Source organism: Anoplopoma fimbria, chromosome 22 (genome assembly GCF_027596085.1).
Source record: "Anoplopoma fimbria isolate UVic2021 breed Golden Eagle Sablefish chromosome 22, Afim_UVic_2022, whole genome shotgun sequence".
NCBI classification, from domain to species: domain Eukaryota; kingdom Metazoa; phylum Chordata; class Actinopteri; order Perciformes; family Anoplopomatidae; genus Anoplopoma; species Anoplopoma fimbria.
In genome coordinates, this window is record NC_072470.1 from 1,210,644 (window position 1) to 1,235,414 (window position 24,771).

At 41.7% G+C, this 24,771-nt stretch overlaps 1 protein-coding gene across 1 annotated transcript in view; it reads left to right on the forward strand.

Moving 5' to 3' along the window:
- Positions 1-24,771, forward strand: part of LOC129112000 (zinc finger protein GLI2-like) — a 50,289-nt gene that overhangs the window by 14,623 nt on the left and 10,895 nt on the right. Inside the window, exons 3-8 of the mRNA XM_054624172.1 lie at positions 7,436-7,544; positions 14,524-14,723; positions 16,798-16,980; positions 21,321-21,522; positions 22,432-22,624; positions 23,212-23,322. Coding sequence (XP_054480147.1) covers positions 7,436-7,544; positions 14,524-14,723; positions 16,798-16,980; positions 21,321-21,522; positions 22,432-22,624; positions 23,212-23,322 — 998 coding nt within the window. The remainder of the gene's footprint in view (positions 1-7,435; positions 7,545-14,523; positions 14,724-16,797; positions 16,981-21,320; positions 21,523-22,431; positions 22,625-23,211; positions 23,323-24,771) is intronic.

Here is a 24,771-nt window from a genome sequence, read left to right on the forward strand (position 1 = left end):
TGGCAGGCGAGTATTTTATGATTTTTGTGCAGTTTATTCTGCTTTTAATTGACGCTGAGTGTCTTTTGTCAAACTGTTCTTGAGGAAGACCAATCAGGATGAGAGCTCAGTCAGGTTTCTGTAAACTGGTGATGTTTAGGAACTTGAAGTTGGGATATTTGAGACACTCTGGATCTCTGGAGAACGTTCTAGGTGAAAGAAAAGGGAGAATCTGCATGTCTGCTTTAAACTCATGTTATTTTTTAGTTTGATAGTGATATATATGTGTGTATATCTGCTGGTCCACCTGAAGTAATCACACCTCCAGTCTTCTCTTTGAGCCTCAGTTTGTGTTTATGAGACGTTCTGGTTCTCTGTTGGATTAGAGGCCTCAGCAGCTTGTTTATGGGAGAGTTTGTGTAACGTGTCATCCCGTCCAGGAGGAGATTCTGGTGGTGAAGGACGTCAAAACAAATCCACATCCTCGGCTTGTAATTTAAACCTCTCAGCTCATCACCTCCTCCACGTTAACTCTTTGTTTTAGGACGTTGTTGCATTGAAATCATACTGCACATTTTAAGCTATAGAGTATATGAAGTGTCTTTAACATGCAGCCCTCCTCCTCTCTATTGTTTCCTCCGGAGCCGTCTCACACATGCTTCTGCTATTGTTGAGGTCAGTTTGAAGTGTGTGTGAAGAGGGTTTTGTGTGGAGGCAGGAGTCCTGAGGTCAAAGGTCCCGACGGGGTTCAGAGGAACCAGAAGGAAACGTTTCTGGGAATTTCTTTTGAGTCATCACTCTTAGAATAAACATTGTTAGAGGCTTATTTATGTGGCGAGTTCAAAATGCCTGCATGACTGTGTAAAACTGAGACACGGTGAGGAACACAACTTCACATGCTGACAGAGTAAAAGCTCTTTAGAATAGAAAGTTACGACGGAGTCCTCTGGTTCTGAAAGTGTCTTAAAGCTGCATTCTCTCTCCTGTCCACCAGGGGGCGACTCCTCTGGTTGTATAGAAGTCTATGAGAAAATGACTCTACTTCTCTCTTGATTTATTCCCTCAGTAAACATTGTAAACATGAGTTTATGGTCTCAATCTCTAGTTTCAAGTCTTCTTCAATACAGCATGATGTTCATTTAGTAAATGATGCTCCATTTAGAGTCAAACAGACCATAAAGCAGGGGATGCTTTAGGGCGGGGCTACACACTGATTGACAGGTCGACACCAGAGACGTATACGGCGTCTCTACGTCACTCCTGCTCAGTCCATATATGGTCACTTCCTGTACAATTTATTCATTCATAAAACTGTGTATTTAAAAGGTAAAGCTCGACTCCTCGACCTCCACCGTTGTTTTTTGAAGGCCTTCATTCCTCATCCTCTGATTCGGGTCAGAGGTTTGAAACAAAGCTTCTGGAGGTCTGAAAACATTTATCCGAGCTGAAGCGGACTGAGGGAGTCCTCCAGAGGACGGCGCTCCATCATGCTCACCGCCAACCCGTCAGACTACGGGAAAACAAGAGCCGGTTAGGACGGCGGCGCCGGGGGAGCAGACGGGTCAAAAAATAGAAGCAGTCCTGATTCAGCAGAATGTGGGAGGAGCTCAGCGGAGCGTTTAGCGACACGGGAGGCCAACGACTGCTGACGCCACGGAGACGACCTCCATCTATTTCTGTAGATCCAAACCGGAAGAAGAAGAAGTAGAAGAAGAAGAATAGGAAGAAGAAGAAGAAGAAGAATGAGTAGAAGAAGAAGAAGAAGAATGAGTAGAAGAAGAAGAAGAATAGGAAGATGAAGAAGAATAGGAAGAAGAAGAAGAGGAAGGAGAGGAAGAAGAAGAGGAAGAAGGAGAAGAGGAAGGAGAAGGAGAGGAGGAAGAAGAAGAAGAAGAAGAAGAAGAATGAGTAGAAGAAGAATAATAATAATAGGAAGATGAAGAAGAATAGGAAGAAGAAGAGGAAGGAGAGGAAGAAGAGGAAGAAGGAGAAGAGGAAGGAGAAGGAGAGGAGGAAGAAGAAGAAGCGGAAGGAGAGGAAGAAGAGGAAGAAGGAGAAGAAGGAGAAGAAGAAGAAGAAGAAGAAGAAGAAGAAGAGGTGCATCAGTCAAAGGAGTCCCCTGTGTTCCTCCTCCTCCTCCCTCCTCATTAAGACATCATGAGCCTCCTCAGTTAAAGTGTAAAACTGGTTCTTCAGTAGAACTGGTTCTTTGTTTCTTCACTGATGGCCCGTTGGAGTAATCTCCCGCTCCGCTGCTCCACCGCTCCAGCGCTCCACCCTCCGGGCCGAGGCGTAGTCCCCGTTGCCCCCCTAGCGAGGGTGCCAGCGGGGTAATATGGATGTTAGCCGTGGAGCCCGCTGACAGCCCTGGAGGCGACTGTTTAATTCAGTGTGTTTTAATTATCGCTCTCCTCCGACAGCGGGCCTTTATCACACGCCCGTCCAACAAGATAATAAACTTCTGCTTTAAGGTAATTACTTAATCTGGACAAACCTGTGTGTTAAGCAGCGCTATTAAGAGAGGGGCCGATAAATCAGCCGAGCATCGGAGGAGGGTGATTACTCGGCGGGGCAATCAGTCTTCAGGCCCTCGCAGTCTTTTAAGGAGCTAAATTGCACAAACAGCATGCTAACAACATGAAGAGGAGGAGCGGCCTCGTTTGGTTCATGTCGGCGCCGCACGCTCACCTTCAGCCGCTGATGCATGGAGGTTATTAGCACTCGGCCTCAGCACAGCTGTCCACGGCTGATAAGTGACTCCTCCTCGTGGGGGTTTGTCACCGGGGCCACAGGGGCCAACGGGGCCACCAAGCTACAGCCACACAGAGGTTGGGCCTGGATGGAAGAATCTTATGTGGATGGACAGATGGACAGATGAACAGATGGATGAATGGAAAGATGGAGGAACAAATGGACGAACGGATGAATGAATGAACGGACGGCTGGATGGATGGACTGATAGATGGATGACCAGAAGGATGGATGGATGGAGGAACAAATGGATGAACTGATGAATTGATGGATTGACAGATGTTTGAAAAAAGGATAATAAAATGGATTTTGATTTAGGTAAGAGCTGAACAATCAAAAACTATCTGAGGGGGCGATGCCGCTACAGGTCACAAGATAAATCTGAGGAGTCAAGAGAAACTAACTTTTTCTTTTAACCAGCCACAACTCATAAACAAGATATTAAACATGCAAACATCACTTTACTTTAAGGAGACAAACCATAAAGATTGGAATGGAAAAGGTTTGACGAGTCAGTTTCTAAACCCTCCTGCAGTGACGTAATGAACTCGTCACCGTTTTCTGGGATAAGTCCTCAGGAAGTGATGCACTTATTTGTTTGTTCTGAAGAACTGCTATGATGTGAAGAAATCATGAGTGTGTGCAGCAGTTTGTGTATTCAGCCAACTTCTTTATGCTGTCATTTCCTGCCAAGAGCTTCACATTCCTTCCTGGTGGAGTGAGGAAGAAGAGAGAAAAAGAAGATTTCACGTTTTACTGTCTGGATGTTCCAGTCAGAGAGATGATCAGCTGGAGGATCTCCAGGAAAGGAAGGAATGAGGAACGTAAAGTAATGTCAAAGATCTGGTCTGAGTGCTCCAAGAACACAAACAGTTTGAGGCCAAAGAGAAACCTCGTGTTTTACCTCGAGGTCGACTTCTCAACATCTTCTGACAAACTGAATTCCCGCAGAAGCTTTAGAAGAACTCAAGGTCATGCTCACAATCTGCTCTCCTTTTTTTAGATGCTACCAAACTTTAAGATGTAACGCAGAGTTTCTGCAGCGCTCCGACAGGAAGCAGGGGTCTGACTGTGAGGAAGTGCAGTCGGGCCTCTGCAGACGGTAAAACAAATGTCATCAGGCTAAGACTAATAGATGGCTGGAGCCTCAGCGGGGCCACAGCGCCCGAGGGGGGACCGGTGAATCAGGTAGATGTGCTCGCCTTTTGTTCTTCCTGTGGAGGCAGAACAATGGAGCTGTCGGGGTGATGGAATAAGCCGGGGAGGAGGACCTGGAGGACCGGTCTCCTTCAGGTCCAACGGGTCCAAACAGGAAGAGGAATCTGAGACGTTTATCTCTGCTTTTGTGGGATTTATTAGAATCCATGGATCGTATGTGACTGAAGCACATTTACTGAATCTAGAGAAGCATCACTGTGATCTTTAGTTTTCTGTTTCTCTGCTTTTTTTGAATCAATATCTTTTCTTATTCCATTTTTTATGCTTCTTATTTCTCTCCTTCCTTTTTGCACTACAGATGTTCATTTACCGTAATCTTTATTCATTTGCACAAACACTTTTTAAAAAATGGGAGAAATGAGAGCTTACTTTAAGTGAGTGTACTTTGCATACTCTGTCTTGTACTTGTACTGCAGTATTTCACTTGAGCAAAGGATCCAAAGACTCTTCGTCACGTTCCAGTGACCCAGATTTAGCAGCTCTTTGTCTCCCCCCTTCTCCTCCCCCATATCTCACCCCCAACTCTTATGAATGGAGTTTTAACTGGAGCTGATCTTTGAATGGAGTCCTTGAGGAGGGAAAGAGAAGGAAGGAAGGATACAGAGAGAGTGATAAATAGAGATAGAAATAGTCTTTAAAATGGAGATAGAAATAAATAAAAACAAACAGATATTAATAGAGAGAGAGAGAGAGAGAGAGAGAGAGGTTTAGAGGAGCTGCTGAACTGAGGAACAGCTGTTTCATTTACATCTGGGATCTAAAGTACAGAGCTGTTAAAGTTACCCACAATGCAACAGTAGAACAAGTCATTCCTGACTGTAAGAGAATACTAAAAACCTTGTGTTCCTCTGCAGTGCACTCAGAATATCTACTGGAACTAAGTTTACTAGCTGAAACTACACTTCTTTGAAGACAATTTCAATTTAAAATCTCATTCTACATTGAAGGTGACTTTGTGAGAAGATTTGTTGGGGAAAAAAGTCCAAGAACGAAAAGTACTCTGAGTTCACCTGAAAACTGATTCCAGATGAAGCATGAGGTTTATTCATGTTCTGTTTGTCACAAACTGGAAATCAAACGTCGTCAAAGACTCGTTACACAGCGACTAAACTCGTCGTCTCAAACTCAATCAAACCCTCACAAGTTACATTACATTACATTACATTACAGTCATGTAGCAGACGCTTTTATCCAAAGCGACTTACAGGAAGTGTATTCAACATAGGTATTCAAGAGAACTACTAGTCACCAGAAGTCATAAGTGCATCTCCTTTCTTAAACAAGCATCTTAAAGCATAAACCAGAGCAAAAGTATAGTGCAGAGGCAAATTACTACGAAAACAATAATTGCAACAGACTAATACGAATATAATAAGTGCTACAAACTACTACGAATAGGATAAGTGCAGTAAACGAATATGAATACAGTAAGTGCAGCCAACTGATACGAATACAATAAGTGCTACGAAGTTAAGGAGGAAACAGCAGCAGTTTATCACAACATCTGGACAACGAGCAGAACATCAGTCTGCAGAAATGATCAGTTTATCCTGTTTGGAGATCACTGATCAGATGACAATGTGTTTTAAAGATTTAGGAACTTCTTGTGTTGCTGCTCAAGAAACACTATTTGTTTTCATACAAGAATAATAAAGAAATGTGGATTCTTTGTCTAATTTTTCTCGCAAAAGAACCGATAATCGATCGGTAAATGCTAACAGAACCCGTCTCTTCTGGTCCTTTAGCCGTCTTTCACACCGTTTGAGGCTATTTTGCAGAGAAACGGGTCCCTGTTTATTCTCAGCGACAGGAAACCGGCGTTCTCTTCCAAACTAAAAGCGTGTGACGTGGGAATCGACCCGTCAGGCCTCGCCGCCCCAAAGCGGAGTGAAGAGGGTTATTTCTGTCCGTCACTCTGTCAGCCTGCAGAGTGAGAGGGATGGACCTGGACCTGCTGACTCATTCAGGTTCAGGGGCCCCCGGGAGCCCCGAGAGGCCGCCGTTAACCCCCCCACCCCACCTCCCAGCGCTGGGACCCGGGGCAGATAATGATCCATGGCCCTGACCCCCCCGCTCCTCAAACTCCCCGGTCACCCTGAGACAGAAATCCCGCCAGACGGCGTCATGTGACAGCAGAAGAATTTTAATGCGATCCAGAGATCAGCTGGCTCACCTTCCTCCTCCTCCTCCTCCTCTTCCTCTCAACGCTGCCGCCGCCGGTAGACCAGACACACCAGGTTACCATTAACGGGATCTGAAGGAGACGAGAGTGTTGAGAAATGTTAACGAGAACCACAGAGAGCCCAGAGGGTCAAATAAAGTCTTCTTCTGTGGTTTTCTGTTGTCGCAGCAGATAATTGGTTCTGATGTTTCTGGTAAACTTCCTGCAGCTTTAATGTGAAAATACAAAATAAGGATGCACGATGACACAAACCTCTTAAAAACAGGGTTCTATTAAACGGAGACGACTAAGTGGAAGCAGAAACATATTCACCCTGAGAGGACGAAAGGATTTTATGTTAGTTTAGATGATTTATTTATGTCAGATACACAAAATAAGTTGATGCAAAGATTTTAAAAACTTTTTGCGTCCTGATTATAAGAACAAAAAGCTTTAAATGTCAGATGTTGGAGGTGTTTTTGTTGCTGGTGTTCTGTCATAATCATGCTTTTATTCTTCTGTTCTTCGTAGATAATCATGATTTAATGAATTCCTTTAATTTCATCAGCGATAAATCAGGTTTTTTCGCTGTGAAAACCAGACTTTGCATCATTAGAGTTGATCATTTATGAAAAAGAACAGACTGTTTGGACTCTTTTCCAAATAATTTAACTAATTCACAGTGTCAAGTGAGACAAAAACTCTAATTTGTAGAAATGCAGACTTCCATCACAGCCGATAAAAAACAGGAAACAGGAAATACATCTCAGAAACAACTGCTGGTTTCATCGTTTAAGCTTCTCAAAGGAGAGGAGCTGACTGAGTTTCCTAATTGATTGTCTTTGGGTTTGGAGCTTAAAAAGGGTGATGTTGCATCATGGGAAATGTAGGATCCAGTGTTTATGGAGCATGAGACAAACTGAGAACCAAAAGTCTGTTTCCATGTTCACCATTTAAACGTTCTGAAGCTCCAGAAGGACTCTAAAGACAGGAAGCTAACGGTCCCGTTACGTGACGGAGCAGAGAGCTTCTCCCGGCGCCGTCAGACCCGGTTTGAGAGTCGGGTCTGCAGCTTCCCTCCATCAAAGAGCCCGGAGCTGCAGGTCTTTGTCAAAAGCCCGGCTGGAGATCTTTTATGTTGGACATGTCGGACTTCTTAGCAGCACTGTGATTATTTATTTATCCCTCTTCTCTGGTGTGATAGTGCCAATATTTTACACCAAAGTGCTCAGCGTGCTCTGAAATCCATGTTGCTTTTATTGTTCGGCCTTTGAAATCTCGTTTTTTTGAAGTTCTTCTTCTTTGCTTTTTCCCCCGCTCTTGCAGGCCCCCCCCACCACATCTTCCCCACCTTCCACACTCCCATCCCCATCGACATGCGGCACCACGAGGGTCGGTACCACTACGAGCCCCACGCGCTGCACGCCATGCACGGGTAAGTGTTCTCTTCTTCTGCACGTCACACGTCTGATTGCTCAGATGGGTTCTGATGCTGATCTTCACTTCCTGTTCAGAGCTTGTTTTTCCTCTCCGGCTCTGGAGGGTTTACATGTTAGCCGGCGCTGATGAGAGCGGAGCGTTCGCCAAGTTCAATATCAAAAGCAGACGACGACACGCTGACTCGTAAAGTGAATAACGGATGCTGGTTCTGGTCTCTGATCCGGTTTGATTATGAGGGTGAAGATGTTTTTAGGCTCTGAAGCTGTGAGGAGTCTGAAGTTTGGAGAGGAGAGATCTGCTGAGGAGCCTCTGAGCCTCTGAGCAAGGCATTAGACCAGATCATACTGAGTGTGAACGTGAGGAAGACGATGTCAGAAGTCCCAAAGTCCCCCCTAAAAAAAACCTGAACCTTCAGGGACTTCACTGACATATTAATAATAATAATCTATACAGACTATGTAGCTCAAAGTGCTGAACATTAAAAAATAAATAAAAAACAGAAAACTTTCCTTTTACAGATAAAATAAATGAGAGTGGTAGGAAGAAAGCATACAGTCTGCATTTATCTTTAAAGAATTTCAACAGATAAAAAAGAGCTGGGAACAATTTTACATTTAAATGACAAGTAAAAAATAATTTTTAAAAGAAAATTAAGAAACTTAATTAAATAAAAATAATCATAAAAAATTAACAAAATTCTAACCTGATGAATGGTTGAGTGTGAGAGGCTGCAAAGGCTTATATTGGGTATTTATTTCATATTTTTTAATCGTCTTTCAGGCTTTTTTCTCACAAAATGAGACGTGATAGTTTTTTTCAAAACAGCTTCAAAAACTAAATCAAATTTTAATGAATGAACAAGATGTTTAATACAATCTATATAATGTGTTTTTATGCTCCATTTTAAATCCTTAATATTTCGCTGTTACCTCTCTAGCTTCCACTAGTAACCCCGTGTTTAACGCTTTGAATTGTGGGAAATTCACTAAGGCAAAGTCTGCAGAAATGCAGACTTATAAAAAGTGTTAATAAAAGGACTCAAAATGTCTGAGAGAGAGATTCAAACACTCGACGACGATGTGAGACGGAACTAAACAATCACAGATTTAGCTAGAACAAGCCTTAAAGTCCATGAGAGGAGATTTGGATTCTGTCGTGAAGTCAAGAGTTGCAACAGACACCATCCTGTTTTATTAACTCATGAAATCCTATTTGTTAAAAGTATTTGGTATCATAAAGCAAAGTCTTGGTAGCTGCAGATCAAACGTTCCGGTGAGCCTCCACCTCCTCTGATAATAAAGACACATAAATCTCTGCCAGTCGGCTCGTATCAACCTGCAGCTCGCTCCATTAGCGGCGATCGGCAGGGCCGGATCCATCACCGACGACATCGCACACCCGACCGCCACCTCTTTATATTCATTAATGGCTTGTTGTGGAGCTAATCTGTGTGCTGCAGGCCGCTCTGCCCCCGAGCCAGCGCCGTAATTAAACTCCCCGAGTGTAGAGGTCACGGCGCGGGCTGCAGCACCGGTGGTGAGTCCACCGCGGGAACACAGCCCATTTATTCTCCTCAGGGAGGCTCGGCACGCTGAAACAGGGGAAACACTGCTCTAATATTTTACTTTATGGATCTGAGAGGTGAAAAAAATCACTTCTAGATGTTGGAGGTTGTTTAATGTTGTTCAGCAGAGGATTTCATAAACTTATTGTGTGTTAAAGAACATTCTTTATGCCTGAAAAGTAAAATCTGCAGATTGTTTTTGCAAATATATATTTTTGTTTAAGTGTCGAATGAGTGTGGGAACTCAGACAACATGGATGTTCACAGTGTCAGTTTGATGAGTCAGAAGTTGATGTTTGAGGACATTAAAGTCTTTATGTTGTTGGTTCATTTTATCTAAATGAATGACAATGAAATGTCCTTATTTTCTAGATCCCAAAATGAATGCATGATATTATATTAAATGATGAAATCTTATTCTGCAAAGTAACTTGTTTTATCAGCTGTCAACTGAATGAAAATACAGGGTCAGTTTGATATAAAACCATCAAAGAGAATAGAAGAATTCAGATGCTGACGTTTGATTAGGACATTAAACTCTTTATGACGTTGGTTTGTTTAATCCAAGAATAAATAAATAAATGAATTTATGACGAGTTGCAAACAGAACCTTCTTTATTCTAACGGACCTGGAGCTTAAAATGAACAACAATGCATGATGATGTAACCTCTCTTATCATCTCTCAGCTGAATGTAAAAACTGTGTCAGATGATTTTAAATGTCTGTTTTACATCCAATGCAAACCTTGAACCAGAACCACGCGGCTCCAGCAGGACTTTAAAGTTACTTTATCACAGGAGAGAGAAAAAAGAAAAGTCAATAGAATTCTCCAAATAGTCCTCTTACATTTAGATTCACAGATTTGATGGTGATGCATACTTCGCGCCTGGCGGAAGCAGGGCTATTCATCACGGCGGCTGGGAGAGTGGGAGAGTGGGAGAGTGGGGGAGGGGGGGGGGCTGTCGGCGCACTCGGCCACCTTGATTAATGTGATTTGATCTTGACAGTGGACCCCCAATTCATCAGGACCTTGATCTAGCTGTCGCTCCGCCCTGCCTGAGCCAAATTCACCTAATTACAGGAACACTGCGCAGCAAATTAAGTGCGGTGTCATTTGTCGCCCGGCGCGGCACTTTGTTACGGGCGCGTGGCGGCGTGTCAGAGGTCGCCTCCGTGATTGTCTAACATGACATCCCGCCGCCGTCCCCTTCATCATTGTTTGCATACAGCGTAATGAGAGCGCTGGTTATTCTGTCAGGCCTGTCATAAAGAAGCCGCCTCCCTTTTATTCTTAGTCCTCTTCCCGCTCGGGTTCTTCCCTCGGCAGCCAATCACAGAGAGGCTCGGGGGGAAAACACGGAGCCGGCTGCAACATGTGAGATTTAAAACTTTACCCAGCATGCAGCTCTAGAAACATATTGTGTTAATGCAGCATGAGACACAGCTCCCCTTTAAAACACAAAAACACTGCAAAAACATGCTGACTGATAAAACACAGGAGGGTTACTGTTATTTAATTATTGAAGTAGATAGACCTACGAACAACATGCGCAATAACTCGTAGATATCCACATAATCATGAACAATAAAACACACACAGGACAAGATGAGTCCAACAAACTTGATTTATCTGTTAATGTATTTTAACCCAAACCACAATCTTTTACGAAAGGAAACCAAATAGTTTTGTTGCCTGAACTTAACTGTGTTGCTTCCTGTAAAGATGGAAGTTTATTTTAAAGGACTATATTAATGTAAAGAGCAGAAATGAATTGTTAATTGTTGCTGGAGTTTTGCAGGAAAATGCAAGAACAATAAGGAGAACCTTTTCTTTAGATACATGAACAGTTTGTATGAGGTTACGTTGAATTAAACTCAAATAATTTAGGAATATAATAGAATATAATACAGTCGTGGAACGGTGGTCCCAGGAAATCAATTTGTATGTAATCCACATGATAATTAACCAGGAAGTATAAAGACCACAAGAAGTCACAAAACAAACACCAGTCTTTCCTTCAGGAGGACCACGGTTGTTATTTTACGTGTCACGTAACTTCTGTATTTAACCAACTTCTGTAGTTACTTTAATCCAAACTACAACATGTTTTTTTAATCCTTACTAAATAGTTTTGTTTCCCGTGAAGAAGGAAGTTTAACCTCCTCTAATCAAACATGCATTTATTTTCATGTGGCCACATTTTGAATTAAAGAAACAAGTTCCCAAAGAGTTCCTCCATGAGACATCTCCGTCGGGGAGCAGGACGAGATGATGAAATGACTTTTTAAGGAGGCCATGATTTGCAGCGCTGTGATGTGTTTGTTTGTATGTAGGTCATACATATACAGAGACTGTTCAGTTTGAGGCGTCCGCTCCTCATAAACCTACAGAGGGAGTTTATTCAGCCGCTCGCAGGACGGCGTGATTTATCTAAATCAGAGAGCTCCCTGAGCCCGACACCGGAGACGAGAGTCACTGTCACACTGTAATTCATCACACACACACACACACACACACACACACACACACACACACACACACACACACACACACACACACACACACACACACACACACACACACACACACACACACACACACACACACACACACACACACACACACACACACACGCTTTCGATGCATGCAGAGGAATGGCCTGCACACATTTCTCTGAAAGATTCATCTCTTCATATGAAACATTTTAAAGATTCTCCGACGGAATGATTTGCAGCTTTTCTTTGTTTTAAATCTTCAGAAAATAAAACTGAATTTAATTATTGTTCCAATAAAATAAGCAGTTAAAGCTCCTGCTGCCAGTAAGACCAGTAACTGGCCCAGTAGATGGAGAACCTAATCAAACATAACAAAGAGTTTATGATGATTTTAAAGAGTAGTGGTGCTTCCTGTCTGGATTAAATGAGCTAATAAAGACATTTATAACTGAATTCCAGGTTAAAAGCTGCAGAAACATGTATGAAGTGATACCTTTAATGACTGAACTAAAGACATCCAACACTTTTGGTGTACAAACGGTGTGTTTGAACACATCACACTCCTCTTTAAGGTTAATCACGTGGTGTCAGCAGCTGCTACGGTTGTTAAACTAACGGAGACGGGGTTAATCAGCTGGTCTGCAGACTGAGCGGGACAGGAAGTGAGCCTTCAAGACAGAACTAGGAGCTAAAGAGACACCTTCACTGAGTCAGATCTGATATTTATATATATCTATATATCTACAATATTGTTAAACATCTGACAGTCCTTGTTTCTCACAAGCTACTTTATCCAAATACAGAAGGTTCTGGTTCAAAACATTAAAAATTTGTGAGCTCAGGAGACATTGGTTTGTTTTTTTGGGCCGTCGCCAACTTTGTTATTGGCCAGCGTCTTCTTGTTTTTTGGCAGTAAGCAGTTTCGTTTTGTGCCGAAGCAATCTTTGTTTTTGGTTATCGTCTTTCTATTTTTTTCCGTCGCCTACTTGGTTTTTGGTCCTTGGCCATCTTGGTAAAGGATGTCGCCATTTTGGATTTTAGTCGTCGCCATCTGGTTTTATGGTTGTCGTCTTTGTTTTTAATTGTCGGCGTCTTTTTTAGTTTTTACGCAACAGGAGTGGGGTTACACATTTTCCAATTAACTTTCATGAAGTTAAAACACACTGTGAAAGGGTTAAAGTTGTAAATCAAATCTTAGAGACCTGTCAATCAGTGTGTAGCCCCGCCCTAAAGCATCCCCTGCTTTATGGTCTGTTTGACTCTAAATGGAGCATCATTTACTAAATGAACATCATGCTGTATTGAAGAAGACTTGAAACTAGAGATTGAGACCATAAACTCATGTTTACAATGTTTACTGAGGGAATAAATCAAGAGAGAAGTAGAGTCATTTTCTCATAGACTTCTATACAACCAGAGGAGTCGCCCCCTGCTGGACAGGAGAGAGAATGCAGGGATATGAACCCGGGATATGAACCCCTCCCTCTCTGTCTGGTCTCTGCTGAACCAGGATACGCTCCAAAGGCCGAGCCCAGAAAACTCGCCCGCAGCCTCTCTGAATATCTGAATATGAAATAACTTATCCACCTCCATCAGCTCTTAAGTGCCCTCTCCTTTACGGCACAGAGAAATATTTACACCACTCAGGCTGCGATTGTTGGAGCAGCTTGTTATCTCAGTAAACAAAGGACGTTGTTCTGGATTCACCTGCCGGCTGTAACACGATGAGAGCTTTAATATTTCACACTGACTGTGGGGCCGATTATGTTTTTTGGGTGAACAATCAGAGAGAAAGAAACGCACCGCTTCAGTCGTGATGCAACCCGGCGATGTGTCTGCGAGGCGCTGAAGCCTTTGTTGGGAAGATGATGATGGAGGATGTGTATTTTTAATGAAGCAGTCAGGTATGAGATTTATGACCTGGTGGATTCACTTTCATCTGCGGGGGTTTAGAACGTCTGATGTGTTTTTCATTTATAGATATGTAAGAATCCTGTCAGTTAGACGAGCATCAGGTCTACAGGTGGATCACTGGGGAGCGTGAGGCAGCTTCAGGTGGTCAAAGCGTGCTTCATGCTGACGGCGAAGCATTTCAAGTCTTCAGGTTTTCAGAGTATCAGAGCTGCGTTAAAACACATCAGATAGCCTCACTGTTTCTTAATCATCATCAACACACCGTAGTGTATTCAGACTCAATCCCACATACAAACACTCACTACAGCAACAAATGTACATGACTGGGTCTACAGGGTACAGCTGAAAAATATCACTAAAAGAGACGCGTACCTTCCAGGACAAGACTCTAAATAACTACAAAGAGATACAAAAAACTACAAAGAGAGTCAAAACAACTACAAAGAGACAAACAACTACAAAGGGACACAGAATGACAACAAAGAGACCAAAAAAAAACTACAGACACTTTAAAACAACTACCAAGAGATACAAAACATCTCCAAAGGGACCCAAAAAACTACAAAGAGATTCAAAACAACTGCAAATGGACTCAAAACGACTACAGAGACACAAAACAACTACAAAGAGACTCAAAACAACTAAAAAGAGACACAAAATGACCATAAAGTTCCACTTAACGATTACAAAGAGATGTTAATAAGCTGCAAAAAATACACAAACAGACCAAAAAGACCCACCACAAGAATGAAAAGGAGCCTAACAACCACAAAGATACACAAAAAGACTACAAAGAGACACAAAACAACAGAAAGAGGCTAAACACCTCTCATGTCTGTGTTTCTTGCTATGCTACCAATTGTCTCATAACCCTCCGCCGTTAAAAGTAGTCCCCAAACAAAAGCATGACTGAATCTTTTTAAAGTGTAGGTTTGGATCTACACATCTCATTTATTGACCTCTTTTCTTTCCCTCCTCTCTCTCTCTTTCTTTTTTCAGCCCCGGTTTGTCCGGCAGCCCCGTCATCTCCGATATCTCCCTGATCCGCCTCTCACCGGGCGCCGTGGCGACGGGTGACTCCCCCTTCAGCCCTCCTCACCCGTACGTCCACCCCCACATGGAGCACTACCTCCGCTCCGTGCACGGCAGCCCGACCCTCTCCATGATCTCAGCGGCCAGAGGCCTCAGCCCCGCCGACCGTGAGTCCAGTGCTGTGATTATCTCTCCTCTGATTGATTATTCTGATCAATTCTGACATAAAACTCATCAGGAACTTCTCTGTAGAGTTTCACAGGCTGCATTGGTTCTGAGAAAAATTAAATCTGGGTAAAAAGAGGCTGTTTTTGTCAAACTTCAGATTATTTTAGTCCAGTTTTAACACAAATATATGTGCACTTTTCACAGTTCTACAATTCAAATGTTTTAAATCCACCTTTTCTTTTCATTGCTAAAATCTCTATTTGATATAAGTTAATTATTTATTGTGCAAGTCAAAAGGTCTCTCCAATTAAAGACGTCACAAGATGAATAAAAGTATAAAAAAGATTTTTACACAAATATCATGTGCTCTTTTCACATTTTTAAATCTGCGTTCACATTTTCTTTTCATTGTTTTAATCTCTTTTTGATATAAATTCAATATTTTTTGTGTAAGTCAAAGGTTTCTCCAATTAAAGAGGTCACAAGATGAATAAAAGGATAAAAAAGATGATTTTTGCACAAAATTAAGCTCCTTTTTCTGCCTTTTCTTTAATTTATTAGATTTATTTTTGCCTCTTTATATAATTTAAAGTGAAGAATCTAAGATGTAAAAATAATATTTTTTTGTAATATTATTTGATTTAACTTACTGCTTATGGAGTTGATTTTTAAAACAAATCTTAACTGTTTATTCTGTCTAAACAGCGTAAACGCATGACTGTAATAAAGTGGCTGCATCCAAACACTATGGATTGTTGAAAGCTTGATAACAGAAATACTTATCCGCTCCTTTAAATTACACCAAGGTGATGACAGTTCCTCCCTCAGCGCTGAATTACAATAACAGATTGCAGCGCGGCGGGCGGACGGCGTATAAATCTTCTTTTACCGTCTGTCGGCGGTAATGTGGCGACGCTTTTAAACTTAAATAAGAGACGAGGCCGTGATAGAAAAGTACGGCGGAGGGAATGCAAATAGAGTTTTATGTTCCAGGTGACCTCGCTTTTTATCTTCTTCCTCCTTCTTCATCATCTACAACTTCTTTAAAGGTGGAATGTGATTCTTTAGGTTCAGATACTTCAGGAACCATCTGCTCAGGGACCTCAATGTGGTCTGAAAGATCACTTAGAAGAAAGGTGGGGGCGTTTGGTTTGCAGACCGGCGTCTCCAGGAGAAAGGTGGAGTGATTCTCAGGCTTCATCCACACGACTACGATTTAGTTTTCTCCGTCTGAACTCAGCGTTTCAGACGGGTTTCACGTAAACTGGGCATACGGGTGCCGGGGTAAACAGGAAGTCCATTGGTTGCTTTGTTACAGGAAATACGACATATATATATATATATATATATATATATATATATATATTTCTATATTTCCCTCATTTAGTTACTAGATTATGGGTCATTAAACTTGTTTCCTTTGGTTTCGTGGTTGTCTGTTCTCACTCGTAGCTCTGCTAGTGGCTGAAGTTTCTTACGTCCTGGAGAGCATTTATGCTTTTGTTCCTTTACAGTTTCTTTGTGAACTTCACAATAGTTGTGCAGAACAAAATAAGCATCAATAAGAAAAGCAAAGTCCTCCGGCAGTAGTAGAAATATAAAATGCAGAATTTAACTAAACAGCAGCTGCTAGTAAAGACAACAAGGTCACCAACGTTTTCTTCTGGCGGCGTGACCAATCAGGAAGTGAACACGGGTGTCTACCTTATGTTTTCAAAAGTCTACGTTTCTTCCCGTCCGCACTACAACACAAACCCAGAGTTTCCGAACTAAAACGTAGAATAAGACGTGCATTTTAAACGTAGTAGTGAGGAGGAAGTGAGTCATTTCAAAACCAGACTGCAGCGTCTTCAGAGCAGAGATGCTGTTTTCCTGCTGAGAGTGAGGAAACGGAGGCCTGGAGGTGGGGGAGGGGTGGGATCACCTCCACGGGCCGCTGAACATCCGCGACCCCGCCCCCGACCCTTAAGTCCTTTCATGGATCCCCTCAGCATGAACTCACCCGTCTCCATTCAGTGTTTAAACTCCTTCCCTGCATCCTTTCCTAACCCTCCTCCTCTTCTTCCTCCTCAGTGGCCCACGAGCATTTAAAAGAGCGAGGGCTCTTCGGCCTCCCTCCTCCTCCTCCCGGGGCGAGTCCGGCTGAGTATTACCACCTGATGGCGAGCCACCGGAGCCCCTACGGCGAGCTGCTCATGCAGGGGGGCGGGGCCACCGGCGGGGCCCACCTGTCTGACTACATCACCCCCATCGACGGTGAGTCTTCAGCTCCTGGTTTTGGTCGTCTGGTTGCATGTTTTGTGTCTTGAGTTCACATCTTGAAAAGTCATCCATGACTGCAACTCACACTTATATTCATTATCTTTTAATTGGCTTTGATTGAGCAAGAAATTAGGAATCAGAAAATGCCCATTATGGTCTTTTAATTAAACCGAATGATCTTCAGTTTTCTGTTGTAGAAAACAGAGAAAAAGCTCAACCCCTCACATTTGAGCAGCTTGAATTCAGATTCATTTTCTGCATTTCCTTTATTGTTGTCGCTGAGGTAACTGGGCGTTGACCAGGAGAGATTTGATTTGCTGCATTTCAGAAACATGTTGCAGGTGTTCCAGGTCAGAAAAACTGCAAAGACGGCCTTTTATGTTCTGTAACTTATCAAAGCTGTGTTTGAAATTCTCTGCACGAGAGCCGAGCGACTGAAGACGACCAGCTCGTCTCCTGCAGGTGTTTAGTCAGGTTGTCCTCAGACTGTCCAATGAGCTGCTCTCACAGTGATTAGGGAGAATGAAACTCCCATCAGGTGATGAAACGATGAAACAAAGATCACAGGAAAAAAGCCTGCATGCATATTTCATGTCCAACATCTTCAAACGGCCGACCCTGAGCCGGGACTCCTTGTGCACGCCGTCGTCGGGCTTCTTGTTCTTAATAAACGCCGACTTTGATCCGACGCTGTGCTCTTTAAAGAACCTTAAAAGGGAGGCGGTGTCTGAGGGGAACTCCTGGTGATGAACACCAGAGAGAGGAACGTCATCCGTCCTGCTCCTCTGGTGGAGGGACACTTCCTGTTCAGGGTTGTGATCGGCCTTTTGCTTTAAGTGCACATTTGATAAACAGAAAGAAAGTAGCATTTAAATCCAATGTTTCCGCTCTTCTTCTCTGGAATAAACGCACCTGTAGACTCCGGACTTGTTGGTCCGGACTGAAGCTAAAAGAAGGTTAAACCTCGTCTTTATAGACCAGAGATCAAACCGAAGCTGCTGCATGCAGAGCTCAGCGGTTCAGCTCTGACAACGAGCCAACAAACCGTCTCCGTTAAGCTGTCAGAAACCTCCAGCCGACCCGAACACTCTGCAGGCGCCGAGGCCAGAAACTAACGGAGAGCACGCTCTGCCTCCGACTCTCCAGGAATGTCATTGTTAAGTTATTCACAGAAAGCTGTGGGAAAAGAAAGTTTACTGCTCTGCACATCCAGAGGAGAGGGAGGAAAGCTCGAGAGATCTAACTGGACTTAGAGAGGAGCTGCTTTTCTTTTTATCAGAGTGTGTTTAGTCTAAAGGTTAAAACAGTTTCACCTCTGTGCAAGAAGATTTTCATGCAAAAACCAACAGCTGCAGGAAAACATATTCAACATACAGAACATAGTATTAACTGTAGTAACACTCTCTAAAGTTAGTATGTTTTTGCACACAGCTGAAGTATCATACTTTTAGTTGCAGGAAAAGTTTCCCTCAGAGGTAAATTTAAAGTTTTAAACTAAGCTGCATGTGTTTCATTTGCAACTTATCGTTCTTGTGCAAGTTTAGAAAAAGAGTGAGTCATGCACAATATTTGTGACATGAAAACACCGGCAAGGAGGACGGAGCATTTCCTCTTCTTCTTAGTCATCGTCTCTTCTTCTTCTTCTTCCTCTTCTTCTTCTTAGTCATCGTCTCTTCTTCTCCTTCTTCTTCTTCTTCCTCTTAGTCATGGTCTCCTTCTTCTTCTTCCTCCTCTTAGTCATAGTCTCCTTCTCCTTCTCCTTCTTCCTCTTCTTCTCTCCACAAAATGTTTCCCAGCAGCTGTGGCATCGTTTGAACCGTCAACCTTCTGGTTTCAAACAGTCCAGTTAGAGTCGGACCACAGCGGCTCCGAGAGCCTTGGGGGCTGCAGCGTGCACACACACAAACACACACATACACACACACTCCCTGATATAAATCACAGAGGAGGAGGAGGAGGAGGAGGTGCAGCGGAGCTCCTCCATTGGTCCATTTATCAGAGGAAGTGGCACATTAATAAACACGTCTCCCCAGAGGAGAGAGGAAGTAACAGAGATGAATACGGCTGCTTCCAAAAAACACACACCTGATCCTCTACACCTGCACCGCCCCCAACACCCACCCCACACACACACCACACACACACACACACACACACACACACACACACACACACACACACACACACACACACACCACCGTCAGCCGGAGCTCCGTCTCAACTTTTTAGCTGCTTAAATGTCCATATTAGCGTCCCATGGCACCGGGGGAAGAGCGGTAACGTCTGTGGTGGATTCGTTATCATTCAGACTCCAGACGTCCCAGGACGCAGACGGGCATTTAGAGACACGTGTTAGAGAGCAGAGGGGATTCTTAGAAACCCAAACCAAAGGTGTCAGGATGTGGACGGGTTTAAAGGGACCCTGAGGAGTTTTTAAGGAGACGTTATGAAGTACACTTTAAGTTTTAAGAGTCTGAACGAGGCGTGTTAAATTACTTTTAACGTGCCTTTAACTCGGTTATTTGATTTCAAGCATCAAATGAAAACTCAGAGATAAAATCTGTTTTTTCTGCAAGAAAAGCAAGAAAATTCTCCCCCAGATGATGATAGTTTATTAAATAAATCAACAATTATGAATAATACTAATAATAATGTGGCTTTCACTGGTTAAAAGACAAGCATTAATCTCATCTTCTTCATTGTTTTGAACCAGGACCTTCATTATTAAGATAAAGTCATATTTCTCATGTGTTTGCATTTTAAATCTAAATCCTGCAGAGGACTATGGGAGCATCAGTTTATCACTTTCAGCTGGTTTTGGCATAAAAAAACCCACATTCAACTTCCTCAGAAACTTTTCCTTTTGTCTTTTTAAACATTTTAAAACCTGCATTCACATCCATGTTTTCTAACCAGCAGTCTTCTTCTTCTGTTCTACATTTATTTGCACATTAACACTGATCAGAACAGATCATGAGGGAAATATTTAGGTAGATTTCATTCAGCGTTACGTTGATGATTTAACGAGCAGAGCTGACTTTAATGCACAAACACAGATCACAAAACATGAATTTAAAGCTGCACAAACAGGCTGCAAAATTAAGAAAGCAAAAGAACATTAAATGCATGATTTGTTCCCAGTTAAAACTCACTTCCTGCTTTGTGTCTGATTGGAAACTAGTCTCCTCTGATATAATATAAGCGTTTAATATCGGTTGTATTGATCTAAAAGTACATTTATTAACTTCACTGATCAACTATTTAAATTAAAAAGAGGCCTGTTCTTCAGAATTCTTAATTCTAATCCATTAGGAAGCAAAAATACCAGCTTCCTTTCCCACTTTTAGACTGATTGATTAGTGGGAAGTTCTCCACGTTTATGTTTCGAGTCGTCATCTGAATTTACATTTCAGACATCGATCCGATCTCTCTGCATATATTTTCTCGCAGTTTGAAATCAATTCTTTGTAAATTGCCCTCATTAAACATCACGAGGCACAAAACCAGACGCTGATGTTTATCTGCAGTTAATTGATTTGTTTGGTCTGAGGCTTAATGGAGGTCGCTGCATGTGTTCTAAGAGTTCATTTTAGGGTTTGTCATTTTATTACATTGTCTAACCCAATAAATAAATCTTATTTTATTTAGACATTAAAGAGTAACCCTTTATGTTAATGGGAGCTTTTCTTTTATAGCTGCACTTTATGTCCAACATGCTTCTTTCAAATGAGCTTTTATGCATTTAAACACTTTATTTTATTAAAATGTCTTCCAGTTATTTTTTCATCTGTTGAAATTTGAGAATCTGAAGAAACTTTAAATGTAAGTTTGTAGTGTAAATGCTTTCTCTCTGCCACTTTTAGTATTTTTTATTTGTGATAAGTTTCTGTTTTTATTTATTTTTAAGTGCACAGACCTTTGAGCTATATAGTGAGTAGGAAATATGACATACAAATAAATGTAATAAGATTTGTATTATTGTTATTTGAAATGTTTAAATTAAATTATATGTAATATACAAATAAATATAATAATAATTATAATAATAAAAACAATATTAAATAATAATATTTATCATGATTATGATTATTATTCTTGTATTATAATAATAATATCATCATCATTATTATTATTATTATTATTATATAATAATAATAATTATTATTATTATGGTTATTGTTTTTAATTGTAATTTTTGTTTTTATTTCAATTTTTAATAAATTATTTTATAATTTTTATAATTTAAATACCAGGAGTCGTCATTAAATAGTCCCTCAGCTGGGACTACTTTCTGCGGCGTAGTGACCCCGTTGTCCCCTCACCTGTGTCCTCAGTGTCCCGGTTCTCCGGCCCCAGACTGGCGCCCCGTCTGAACAGGAAGCGTGCTCTGTCCGTGTCTCCGCTGTCGGACGCCAGCATCGACCTGCAGACGATGATCCGGACGTCGCCCAGCTCGCTGGTCGCCTACATCAACAGCTCGCGCTCCGGCTCCGCCGCCAGCAGCTCCTACGGACACCTGTCGGTGGGGGGGCTCAGGTAGACCATCTGAGGAGACACCACAGCCTCCTGTTCAGCCTTCATCAGTCCTCCTAGTCCTCCTAATACCTCCCTTCTATGTTCCCTTGCTTCGTCTTTCCTTCACCATTTCATCATTTATTTCCTTAAATCTCTTTCCTACTCTCCCTCTTGATTTCCTTCCCTACCTGCTTTTTTCCCTACTTTCTTTTACTTTTCTCCTCTTCCTCATTTGTTTCCCAATCCCATCTTTCCTTTGATACCTCCTTGTGTTGCTTCCTACCCCTTAAAGTATTTCCCCTTCACAATGTTTCCTTCCTTGTCATCTCATTTCCTTCTTAATTCCTTTTCTTCCACACCATCCATCCGTCCCCTTACCTATCGCCTTCTTTCTCCTCTTACCTCCCTTGCTTCTCCTTTCCTTCTCTCCCTCCTCCTGAGGTTTCCTAACTCATCATTTATTTCCTCAGCTCTCTTTCCTACTTCCTCCTTTCCTTCTCTACCTCCCTTTTCCCTTCTGTACCTCCTCTTAAGGTTTCTTTCCTTCACACATTTTTTCCTCCCTACCTCCTAATTTCTTTCACTAACTTTTGTCCTTCCCTCCCAAATGTCTTTCCTACAGTACTGTCCTCTTTCCTTACCTACCTCCCCCCGCATCCTACCTTCCCTTTCCTCTTCTTTCCTTTCCTTCCATCCCTAATCCTTTCTCATTTCCTTTCTCTACCTCCTCATCTCTTCACCATCCCCCCCACTCCCTTTCATACCTTCAACCTTTGTCCCCTATCCTCTAATTTCCTTCCCTACATCCTTATTTCCTTTCCTCTGCCTTAATTCTCCACCTCCTGCTTTCTCCTCCTCTTCCCAACTTCCTTATTGCCCTTCCGAGCTAAATCTGACCATCATGTCTCCTTCCTCCTCGTCTCCTTGCAGCCCTTCCTTCCCCTTCCCTCACCCCCTCAACCCGATGGCGTACCAGCAGCTTCTCTCCCAGCAGCGAGGGCTCAGCGCCTTCGGCCACGCTCCGCCTCTCCTCCAGACTCCGCCCACTTTCTCCGCTCGCCAGTCGGGCCTCGGCCTCTGCTCGCTGTCGGCCTCCGTCCACAACGGTGACCTGCAGTCAAAGGTAAAGAGACACTTTCATTTTATTCATGTGCTCAAATCAACGTTTATCAGAATCTATTTCTCTAAAATACATTTTTCTTCATACTGTGAATTAAAAAAAGAATAAACTTTTATAAAAATATTTCTGAAAAAGAAATATTGCGAGCTGCTTTAATCTTTTTTGTATAGACATATATTTTATATTAGAATCAGGTTGAAACATTCTTTATAGATATATATATATATATTTTTTTTTTTAATTAAAAAAAAAAAAAGGAAACAGAAAAAATAATATTATTTAATTGAATTTAATATAATTTAAATAAATTAAAAAAATATTTATATATACTGTAACGTTACGTAATATGTCATTTAATTTAATTAAATATTTAATATAAATATAAATATATATTAGTAATTCAGATGAGTCTGAGTCAAACCCTCCACTCACAGCATAAATCTGTGACTCAGCATTAAATCAAACGTGTGAACGTCAACAAGAAGATCCGTCTCTATTTCTATGAAATCATAAACCTATAATCCACAAAAGAAGTGAGACGTTTCTGTTTGATCGGATCGATCTTCATCAGTCACTCCTCCTCTCCTCAGAACCACGGAGGAGACTCGGCAGTCAGCAGCACCGTCGACCCCACGATCACCAAGAGGTCAAAGGTCAAGACGGAGGCAGAGGGACTGAGGTCGCTGTCCCCTTGTTCACCGGTAAGAAAACAAAACGTCACTACTTTTTTAGTGAATTTATTCTTTGGAGAGAAACTTCAGATCAGAGCTGGTTTTAATAAATTAGGTTAAAATATGCAAAGATTGACTTTCAACGATTGTTTTTAATTCAAGAAGGAAATTATATTAAATAATATTAGTAACAATTGTCTGATAAAGACAATGAGACATTTTAAAAAGTGGAGACTTTGGAGGAATTTTTGAGGTAGTTTTTGAAAGTGAGGACATTTTTGGTTAAGTCAGGATTTCACTTTTGACATTTTGCTAAATCAGTGAGAACTTTTTGTAAAGTGGGGACATTTATTCATTTTCTTTCTTGGCATTTCTTGGAAAGTCAGGAATTTATTTTGAAAGAGAACATTAAAGAAAGTGAAAACATTTTCTCAAGAGAGGACAGTTTTTAGATATTTTGGTTATTTAAGATATTTTGGAAAATCTGGAATTTTTTTTGTGAATGACAAGGACATTTTGTAAAATCAGGGCATTTTAATTGGAAAGAGGACAATTTGCATAATTTGATAATGGACATGTTTCTAAAGTCAGAGGGACATGAAAACATTTTGAAAGTGAAAACATTGTCTCAAGAGAAAACTGTTTTGATATTTTGGTAATTCAAGACATTTTGTAATTTGGACATATTTATGGAGAACATTTTGGAAAGTAAAGAAGAGTTTGGATGTTTTAGAAAGTTGAGTTTATGTTTGGAAAGAGGATATTTTGGGAATGCAGAACATGTTTGGAAACTGTGGATATTTCTTGAAACATCAAGTCATTTTAGAAAGTGGAAACATTGTCACCAGAGGACAGTTTTGATATTTTGGTAATTAAAGACATTTTTTAAGTTTAAATTTTTGTTAAGTGAAGACAGTTTTGAGAAAGTCAGGATGTTTTAGAAGGTTGGGATAATATTTGGAAAGAGAGAAACAATGAAGACATTTTGGAGTCAAAACATTGTTTCAAGAGAGGAGAGGTTTGATGTTTTGGTAAGAAAAGACATTTTGGAATTTCTTTATATAACGAGGACATTTTGTTTAGTTTTATTTAAACAGTTTAGAGAAGCGAGGAGGTCACACGTGTAAAGTGATGTCGTCCTGATCCGTGATGACTCGTGGCCTCCTGTGACCGTCCTGTAGGAAGACGTCTGGGAGACAGAAAACCCCCGATGATACCATCTCTGCTCTCTCTCTCCCCCTCTCCCCCGTTACTGTAAACTGTGCCAGAGCACTTCATTTTCATGAAATATCGTGCGGGCTTTATTGTCATCTGAGGAGCCTTTTTCTTTCTTTTGACAAATTTGCGTCTCCCCTCCGATAGCGAGGCGGTCCGTCTGTGATGCATGAGGACGGCGGAGCGCCGGCGTCTGGGGGCCTCCACAATTGATGAAGATAGCGAGCGAGCGCGGCGCAGAGACAAACATGCTGCAGTCAGCAC